Below are 10,505 nucleotides of genomic sequence, written 5' to 3'. Positions count from 1 at the left end.
GATGGGTATATATTTGGTTTTTATTAAGTTGCCTAATAATTCTGGACAGTAATAGTTACCTGAAAAAACAAATATCCTTCTAAGGCTAGTTTCACACTTGCTTTTTTTTGCAGCGCGTTTTTCCCGCAAAAAAACGCATTAAAAAAACGCATACAAATGCATACAAACGCTGCGTTTTTTTCCAGCATTTTAATGCGCATGCAGGAAAAAAACGCAGCGTTTTTGCGCGTTTGTATGCGTTTTTTGTGCGTTTGCGTTTTTTTACAGATTTTGGAAAAACCCCACAAAAAAGAAAAAACAACCATTCAACAACACACAAGACCAATGGGACTTCATTGTGGGTGTGGTATGTTAATATATATACACCCTGTCTACAGTATTCTTCACATTTGCTTGATTCTTCTCGTGACCATGGATCTGCGCTGGAAGAGTTTTCACTTCAACTTGGATTTGGACATCGCGATGGCTCAGGCGTATGCAGTTGCTTGCCATGAACAAAGGAAGAGAGAGAGGCAGCGAAGACGGCGGCGTATGTGGATACATCCGATTGTTGAACTCCGGGAGAGCCGTGGGGCATACCATACCCTCTACAGCGAGCTCCAGTCAAACCCGGAGAAATTTACAGATTATATCCGGATGTCCCACGAAAGTTTCATGGATTTGCTTGCTCGTGTCCAACAATCCATCCGGAGACAGGACACACAGCTCCGTCGTGCGATTCCTCCTGAGGAACGGCTACTGGTGACATTACGGTATGTTTTAAAAACAAAGGGGTGTGGTCTGATGTTTTTTTTTGTAAATTTAGTATTCAAAACCTTGGGTAATTAGTTTTCGTGAATGTACTAATATTTTTTTTATAGTTTTTAAAAATAATATACATAAATATTAATTTTACTTCTTTGTCTGTTCACAGATTCCTGGCGACTGGAGAAACCCTATCCTCACTACACTTCCAGTACCGTATTGGAATCTCTACCTTGTCTGGAATTGTTGCTGACACCTGCCGGGCTCTCTGGAATGTTCTTTGCCCAGAATTTATGCCCCTGCCCACCGCTGAAAAGTGGATGGAAATTGCTGACAAATTCTGGACAGTATGCAATTTTCCCAACTGTTTGGGAGCTGTTGATGGGAAACACATACGGATCATCAAACCCCAAAGAACGGGATCTGAGTACTATAATTACAAAAAGTACTTTTCAATAGTACTCATTGCAATTGCGGATGCCGGATGTATGTTTGTAGCAGTGGACATTGGAGCATTTGGCCGTGGTAATGACTCGCAGGCTTTTAAAAACTCAGACATGGGCCGGAGGTTGTATGGCAACCAATTTAATTTCCCTATGCCACGGCCTCTTCCTCACACCGAAGCTCCGCCACTGCCCTTTGTAATGGTTGGCGATGAGGCTTTTCAAATGTGCGGAAACTTACTGAAACCCTACTCCAGCCGGGACTTGGACCACACCAAAAAAATTTTTAATTACAGGCTGACCAGGGCCAGAAGAACTGTCGAGTGTGCTTTTGGGATTCTTGTTTCCAGATGGCGAATTCTGGGCACGGCCATTAATCTTAAACTTGAAACAGTCGATGAGGTGGTGAAGGCCTGTGTGGTTCTACATAACTTTGTGATGGCTAAAGAGCACCCGACCTTTGAACTGGACGATGATGCTCCTAACCCATTGCCTGAATTCACTCAGCACACTCTCAGGTCATCCGTTGAAGTTGGCCAAATGAGGGACAAATTTGCGGCCTACTTTATTTCTGATGTAGGACGGGTGCACTGGCAAGATGAAATGGTGTAATGTTGTTGTTTATGGTAATAAAAATCCTTATTTGATACCATTACTGAGTGCACTATATTTTTTAAACTCCGATTAATTAAAAAACTTCCCATGTATAACTGAATTTTGTTATGTTCACACACCTGGGCAGGTAAATACACATACGAGTTAAAATGCAGCATTGCTAGTCTGCGTGAAATATATTGGAATGAGCAAAGCTGCAGGCCATGAATCAGGAAACAATTTTTTTTCAAGATAAAATTGTGCAAATAGTTTAAAACAAAGTATGTGATTTTCTCAAAACACAACACTCAAAACCCAACCCCAATGAAAGTCCATGGGGAATACAAGTCAGCATTGAGTGGATGAATGTAATCTGCTCCATTAAAAGTTATTACACTAGGCCTTGGAATGACTATACTAGGCCGTGGTATTTCAAATATGAGTATACTAGGCCTTGGGGCTAGTAGTATATGTGAAATACCACGGCCTAGTATAGTCATACCAAGGCCTACTGTAATAACTCGATTTTTAACAACTAGCATCTTGTTTCAACAAAAACAAACTGGTGAAACTAGAAAGAAATTTATTTTTTAGACAAGTTTCAACAGTTTGTTTTTCATGAAACCAGATTCTATTTGGTAAAACTAGAGTTATTACACTAGGCCTTGGAATGACTATACTAGGCCGTGGTATTTCAAATATGAGTATACTAGGCCTTGGGGCTAGTAGTATATGTGAAATACCACGGCCTAGTATAGTCATACCAAGGCCTACTGTAATAACTCGATTTTTAACAACTAGCATCTTGTTTCAACAAAAACAAACTGGTGAAACTAGAAAGAAACTTATTTTTTAGACAAGTTTCAACAGTTTGTTTTTCATGAAACCAGATTCTATTTGGTAAAACTAGAGTTATTACACTAGGCCTTGGAATGACTATACTAGGCCGTGGTATTTCAAATATGAGTATACTAGGCCTTGGGGCTAGTAGTATATGTGAAATACCACGGCCTAGTATAGTCATACCAAGGCCTACTGTAATAACTCGATTTTTAACAACTAGCATCTTGTTTCACCAAAAACAAACTGGTGAAACTAGAAAGAAACTTATTTTTTAGACAAGTTTCAACAGTTTGTTTTTCATGAAAACAGATTCTATTTGGTAAAACTAGAGTTATTACACTAGGCCTTTGAATGACTATACTAGTCCATGTTATTTCACATATGACTATACTAGCCCTTGGGTTGGTTTTTAACATGTATTTACCCATCAGTGTGTGTGAGCGGCGCAAACAACATTAATGAAACTTATTAATGGTGAACCACAAATGTAAATTTATTTTTTATCACAAAAAAAAAATTTAAAAATTATTTTTTACGGCGTTTGGGGGCAGATGGTTTCAATTTGGGGGTGTGCAGGGAATATGCAACACTTGCAGTTGAAGACGGTGTTTGAGGGGAAGGGGCAACAAAACTTGTGGGGGAAGGTAGTCCAGTTAAGGGAATTAAACTTGGAACACTTGTAGGAGAGGAAATCTGTTCAGTTACATTAGTTGTAATGGCATGTCGCCGTAGGCTTGTGTGCCTGGACCGACTTTGGCCCAATGCCCGCCTTGATTGATTTCGCCTTGAAGTAGGGGCAAATATGGAATGTAGGTCCCCCGTCTGCTGGTATGGCTGCTGCTGCTGAGGTGGCGGCTGCTGCTGCAGAGGTTGCGGCTGCTGCTGAGGTGGCGGCTGCTGCTGAGGTGGCGGCTGCTGCTGAGGTGGCAGCTGCTGCTGAGGTGGTTGCTGCTGCTGCTGAGGTGGCGGCTGCTGCTGAGGTGGTTGCTGCTGCTGCTGAGGTGGCGGCTGCTGCTGAGGTGGCTGCTGCTGCTGAGGTGGCGGCTGCTGCTGAGGTGGCTGCTGCTGCTGAGGTGGCGTCTGCTGAGTTGGCTGCTGCTGCTGAGGTGGCTGATGCTGCTCTTCTTGTTCAGTGCTCGTCCTTGCAGGAGGACTGGTGGCGGCAGTGATGGCCCAGGTTTGCAGAGTGGTGGTGGCAGGGCTACTACATGTTGTTGTAGCGGCAGGGCTGTTCCATGTTTGCCTAGTGGTGGCTGAGCTCCACGCATGCATGGGATTGGCGGTGGTGCTCCAGACAGGAGCAGCGCTTGCCATGGTGGTGTCGGTGAAGTGACCAGCTGCACTCAGACTTGTGGTGGTGTAACGGTGGGTGTCCAGCCTTTGAAGAGAGGTGTCCGTGCAGTGGTATGCAGCACAAGTCGGTAGTGAGGTGAAGCGAGTCAATGGTGGCACAGGTGGAAAGGACACCACTGACTGCTGACCGTACCGATTATGCTGCATAGCCTGCAAGAAAGCATTGTTGCAGGCCTGCAGCACATTCAGCTGTTGATCAGGACTAAGGTGTTCCGCCATGCCCTTTTCAATCTTACTAAAAAAATGGTGTGCTGGTCTGTTGAGGTCGGCCTCCAGACGGTCAAGGCGCTGTTCTACAGAATTGAAGCGGTGTTCAAAGTGGTTAAAACCACGTTCCATCAGTGCAAAACCGCTTTCAACTCTGTCGGACAGTGACTTGAGGCTGGAATTAAATGTCTCGCTCAAATGCATAAACTCGGGCAAGACATTCCTTTCCAAGGCCCTCTGCCGCTGGCGGGTAGTGCCCGCATAACCAGTGGCAGAGACCTGGGACAGGGGAACACCTGATGGCCCAGCTTCCTGGTCACCAGCTGTGTGTGTGTGGGACCTGCAAGGTGCTTCCTGGCTGTCGGATGGCTGGGACGGGTCAGAGGACGTCCGACGAAGGACCGCTCCAGGGCCAGGTTGCAGGGTGCTGCTCCAGGTGCTGTGGAAGAAAGGAAAATCATTACTACCATGCCTTTACAAGAAGCATCAGCTGTGGATTAGAAAAACACAGATTAATAAAAATAAAAACCCAAAATGTATAATACTTACGATCTTGTGGCAAGGACCGGTCGTAGGAACTGCAACGCGTGATAGTGACGGTATCTAGTTCTGGTCCTTGACGCAGATCCACTGCGAACCTGGCCCTCAGCACGAACATCACTGTTGAAGCGGTCCTTGATCGAACGCCAACGTGTTCGGACTTTGTCCACTGTTGATAAAAAAAAACAGTGCCGTCAAGTACAACAGTCACTGCTTCACAATTTAGCAATACAATACTCAAAGCAGTCACTGTAGACCACGATGACACTGTTGGGTTTCCTGCTAGAATACGCCTAGCACGAAACCCAACAGTGCCGTCAAGGACAACAGTCACTGCGGCACAATGTAGCAATACAATACTCAAAGCAGTCACTGTAGACCCCGATGACACTGTTGGGTTTCCTGCTAGAATACGCCTAGCACGAAACCCAACAGTGCCGTCAAGGACAACAGTCACTGCGGCACAATGTAGCAATACAATACTCAAAGCAGTCACTGTAGACCCCGATGACACTGTTGGGTTTCCTGCTAGAATACGCCTAGCACGAAACCCAACAGTGCCGTCAAGGACAACAGTCACTGCGGCACAATGTAGCAATACAATACTCAAAGCAGTCACTGTAGACCACGATGACACTGTTGGGTTTCCTGCTAGAATACGCCTAGCACGAAACCCAACAGTGCCGTCAAGGACAACAGTCACTGCGGCACAATGTAGCAATACAATACTCAAAGCAGTCACTGTAGACCCCGATGACACTGTTGGGTTTCCTGCTAGAATACGCCTAGCACGAAACCCAACAGTGCCGTCAAGGACAACAGTCACTGCGGCACAATGTAGCAATACAATACTCAAAGCAGTCACTGTAGACCACGATGACACTGTTGGGTTTCCTGCTAGAATACGCCTAGCACGAAACCCAACAGTGCCGTCAAGGACAACAGTCACTGCGGCACAATACAGAGCAGGGAAATACTCACTAAACGCCTTTTTGGCGGATGCTGTGGCGCTGTCCCAGCCATCCATCAACGCTGCGGCCACCTCATTCCATAGCCGCCGTGTCACCACATTGTCCTTGTACAGCCGGTCACGGCTGTCCCACAACGGCGAACGCTCCTGGACCAGGCTGATGAGCTGCTCATTATCCAGGTAGACGTCTTCATCCCGTTGTGGAACCTAGACAAAACACATTCATTAGAATAATCAAATTTAAATTGACTAAAAAGTTACAAAAAAAGAAAAAAAAAAAAGAGTAAAAATAGAAGATAAAAAAAAAAAAAAAACATTACAAATCATTTGATACTTACATTACGTATCACCACCGGGACTTGGCTTCGCTGCTCCTGCTGTTCGCCCTCACTATTCCCGTCCGCAGATGATGATGACGATGTCTGAAAGTTGAAAAAAACGTAAGAGATTTGGAGAAGCAGCAGATATACTTACCAGATGCACGAAAATAATCACCTCACGGTCTGCTTGCGCCAATTCCTGCCGCGATGGGGAATACTCCGATTCTGAAGACATACTGCATGTAAAAATAATAAAAATCATTAGTACATACATAATTTAAAAGGACAGGCATATAATGTAATATACTCACATTCTTCGCTGATATAATGTGTTCTTGGTTGAATGTCTGCTCTTCAATCTGTCTAGTGTAGTAGTGGCAGAGTTTTGGCAGGCACCTCCTTTATATAGCCTTTTTTTTTTGGACTTTAGAAGATTCTAACTAGGATAAAAAGTGGACACCACCCAAAAAACGCTGCGCTAAAAAAGCGCATACCTGCGCATGCCAGTGCGCACGTATGCGCATCCATAGGCTATAATGGCCATTTTTAGCGCAAAACGTGCGCATACGTGCGCATGCGATTTTTTCAAGGGCCAAAAAATGCAACATGCAGCGTCTGGAAAATACCATCGCACAACCCAAAAAAACGCAGCGCATGAAAATCGCATACATGCGCTTACAAGTGCGCAGGTATGCGCACCCATGTTAAATATAGGGGAAAAATCGCATGCGCACGTATGCGTTTTTTTCCAGCGCTAAAAAACGCAAATGTGAAACCAGCCTAAGATAGCCAAATCTAAAAAAAACCACTCCAACTTCCAAAAATATTAAGCTTTGATATTTATGAGTCTTTTGGGTTGATTGAGAACATAGTTGTTCAATAATAAAAAGAATCCTCTCAAATATAACTTGCCTAATAATTCTGCACACAGTGAAAAAGCTGAGTGTTTAGCAGCGCCCACTCCGCATAACCACATTCACTATAATATCCCACATCATCCCGTCAGCCAGAGCTACCGGACTACTACCCCTAATATCCCACATCATCCCGTCAGCCAGAGCCACCAGATTACTACCCCTAATATCCCACATCATCCCATCAGAGCCACTGGACTACTACCCCTAATATCCCACATCATCCCATCAGCCAGGGCCATCGGACTACTACCCATAATATCCCACATCATCCCGTCAGCCAGAGCTACCGGACTACTACCCCTAATATCCCACATCATCCCGTCAGCCAGATCCACCGGATTACTACCCCTAATATCCCACATCATCCCATCAGAGCCACTGGACTACTACCCCTAATATCTCACATCATCCCATCAGCCAGAGCCATCGGACTACTACCCATAATATCCCACATCATTCCGTCACAGCCGCCGGACTACCACCCCTAATATCCCACATCATCCCATCAGAGCCACTGGACTACTACCCCTAATATCCCACATCATCCCGTCAGTCAGAACCACTGGACTACTAGCCCTAATATCCCACATCATCACGTCAGCCAGACCCACCAGATTACTACCCCTAATATCCCACATCATTGCATCAGCCACGGCCACCGGACTACTACCCCTAATATCCCACATAATCCTATCAGCCAGCGCCATCGAACTACTACCCATATCCCCCCACATCATTCCGTCAACCTGGGGTCAGAACCAGAGCGCTGAGTAGAATGGTCCTAACTTCCATACCGGGGATCCATTTAAGAGAGGCCTGGTGTCAGAAGCAGAGTGCTGAGTGGATTCGCCCTGACTTCCATACCTATGATCCCTTTAATAGAAGCCTGGGGTGAGAATCAGAGCGCTGAGGGATTTACCCTAACTTCCATACCGGAGATCCCTTTAAGAGAGGCCTGGGGTCAGTACCAAAGCATAGAGTGGATTTGCCCTCACTTCCATACTGGGGAACCCTTTAAGAGGGGCCTGGCGTTAGAACCAGAGTGCGGAGTGGAATTGCCCTAACTTCCATACCAGGGATCCCTTTAAGAGAGACCTGGGGTCAGAACCAGAGCGCTGAGTGGATTTGCCCTGACTTGCATACCAATGATCCCTTTAAGAGAGCCTAGGGTCAGTACCAGAGCATTTGAAGGCAATTGCCCTGACTTCAATACTGGGGATCCCTTTAAGAGAGCCTGTGGTCAGAACTAGAACGCTGAGTGGAAATGCCCTAACTTCAATACTGGAGATCCCTTTAAGAGAGGCCTGGGGTTAGTACCAAAGTGCAGAGTGGATTTGCCTTCACTTCCTTACCAAGGATCCCTTTGAGGGGCCTGGGGTCAGAACGAGAGTGCTTAGTGGAATTGCCCTAACTTCCATACCAATGATGATCCCTTTAAGAGACCCTGGGGTCAGAACCACAGAGCGGAGTGGAACAGTCCTAACTTCCATACCGGGGATCCCTTTAAGAGAGGCCTGGGGTCAGAACCAGAGCACTAAGTGGAATTACCCTAACTTCCATACCAATGATCCCTTTAAGAGACCCTGGGGTCAGAACCACAGAGCTGAGTGGAATTGCCCTAACTTCCATACCAATGATCCCTTTAAGAGACCCTGGGGTCAGAACCAGAGCGCTGAGTGGAACGGTCCTAACTTCCATACCGGGGATCCCTTTAAGAGAGGCCTGGGGTCAGAACCAAAGTGCTGGATAGATTTGCCCTAACTTCCATACCAATGATCCCTTTAATAGAAGCCTGGGGTGAGAATCAGAGCGCTGAGGGATTTGGCCTAACTTCCATACCGGAGATCCCTTTAAGAGGGAAGATGTGCTTATGGGATGGAGGATGTATGATGGGTATATGGGCCCAGGAGGGGGGATTCATTTCTGTCATGTGCTCTCTGCTGCTTTCTGGGGGCAGACAATGGCTGGGAGCTTATGTTCCCGGGGATGCTAGGTTTCTCCCACCAGGTCAATGTCTACTGAGGTGTTGTGGAGTTGGAAAACTGTTGCTCATAGCAACTAATCACAGCTCAGCTTCTTTTAAACAGCTCTGGTGAAATGAAAGATGCTTCGTGATTGGCTGGTGATACACGCATACAATATACAGTTAGGTCCATATATATTTGGACAGAGACAACATTTTTCTAATTTTGGTTCTAGACATTACCACAATGAATTATAAACAAAACATTTCAGATGCCGTTGAAGTTCAAACTTTCATTTGAGGGTATCCACATTAAAATTGGATGAAGGGTTTAGGAGTTTCAGCTCCTTAACATGTGCCACCCTGTTCTTAAAGGGACCAAAAGTAATTATACAGATTAAATAATTGTAAATAAAATGTTCATTTCTAGTACTTGGTTGAAAACCCTTTGTTGGCAATGAATGCCTGAAGTCTTGAACTCATGGACATCACCAGACGCTGTGTTTCCTCCTTTTTGATGCTCTGCCAGGCCTTCACTGTGGTGGTTTACAGTTGCTGTTTGTTTGTGGGCCTTTCTGTTTGAAGTTTAGTCTTTAACAAGTGAAATGCATGCTCAATTGGGTTGAGATCAGGTGACTGACTTGGCCATTCAAGAATATTCCACTTCTTTGCTTAATAAAATCCTGGGTTGCTTTGGCTTTATGTTTTGGGTCATTGTCCATCTGTTATATGAAATGACAACCAATCAGTTTGGCTGCATTTGGCTGGATCTGAGCACACAGTATGGCTCTGAATACCTCAGAATTCATTCGGCTGCTTCTGTCCTGTGTCACATCATCAATAAACAGTAGTGACCCAGTGCCACTGGCAGCCATGCATGCCCAAGCCATCACACTGCCTCCGCCGTGTTTTACAGATGATGTGGTATGCTTTGGATCATGAGCTGTACCACGCCTTTACCATACTTTTCTCTTTCTGTCATTCTGGTAGAGGTTGATCTTGGTTTCATCTGTCCAAAGAATGTTCTTCCAGAACTGTGCAGGCTTTTTTTAGATGTTTTTTTTAGCAAACTCCAGTCTAGCCTTTTGATTCTTGATGCTTATGAGTGGCTTGCACCGTGCAGTGAACCCTCTGTATTTACTTTCATGCAGTCTTCTCTTTATGGTAGATTTGGATATTGATATGCCTACCTCCTGGAGAGTGTTGTTCACTTGGTTGGCTGTTGTGAAGGGGTTTCCCTTTACCATAGAGACTATTCTGCGATCATCCACCACTGTTGTCTTCCGTGGGCGCCAAGGTCTTTTTGCATTGATGAGTTCACCGGTGCTTTCTTTCTTAGGATGTACCAAACTGTAGATTTTGTGAAAAGAAAAGGGGGAGACAGGGCGCTTCCAATGCGTCGGTCTGTATGGAAAGTAGATGAGTGCACAGCAAGTGTTAGGTTCACCTGATAGGGTTGTGAGAGTCACAACACCTATAATCGCATAAAACAGCTGCAGCAGTCTGCACGAGGTCCAAGGACTTGGTACAGAGAGAAGGCTGGTAGTGAAATAAGAGACTGCGCTGCTGTGGTAGAATTCAAGATATCTTTATTGCCAACGCGTTTCCTGA

The 10,505-nt window shown here is 45.4% G+C and overlaps 1 protein-coding gene across 1 annotated transcript; it reads right to left on the bottom strand.

Moving 5' to 3' along the window:
- Positions 1-3,117: 3,117 nt before the first annotated feature.
- LOC141089529 (uncharacterized) lies at positions 3,118-5,024 on the bottom strand. The gene is made up of 2 exons (XM_073576001.1): positions 4,734-5,024; positions 3,118-4,623 (listed from the first exon to the last, which is right to left on the bottom strand). Exon 2 carries the CDS (start codon positions 4,386-4,388, stop codon positions 3,150-3,152), a length of 1,239 nt encoding a protein of 412 aa, XP_073432102.1. The 5' UTR covers positions 4,389-4,623; positions 4,734-5,024; the 3' UTR covers positions 3,118-3,149.
- Positions 5,025-10,505: the final 5,481 nt, after the last annotated feature.

This window comes from Dendrobates tinctorius, unplaced genomic scaffold, assembly GCF_039654945.1.
Source record: "Dendrobates tinctorius isolate UK_male_01 unplaced genomic scaffold, ASM3965494v1 ptg000046l, whole genome shotgun sequence".
NCBI lineage: Eukaryota > Metazoa > Chordata > Amphibia > Anura > Dendrobatidae > Dendrobates > Dendrobates tinctorius.
The sequence above is the reverse complement of the archived record's forward strand: the minus strand, read 5'-3'. Positions and strand labels throughout refer to the sequence as shown.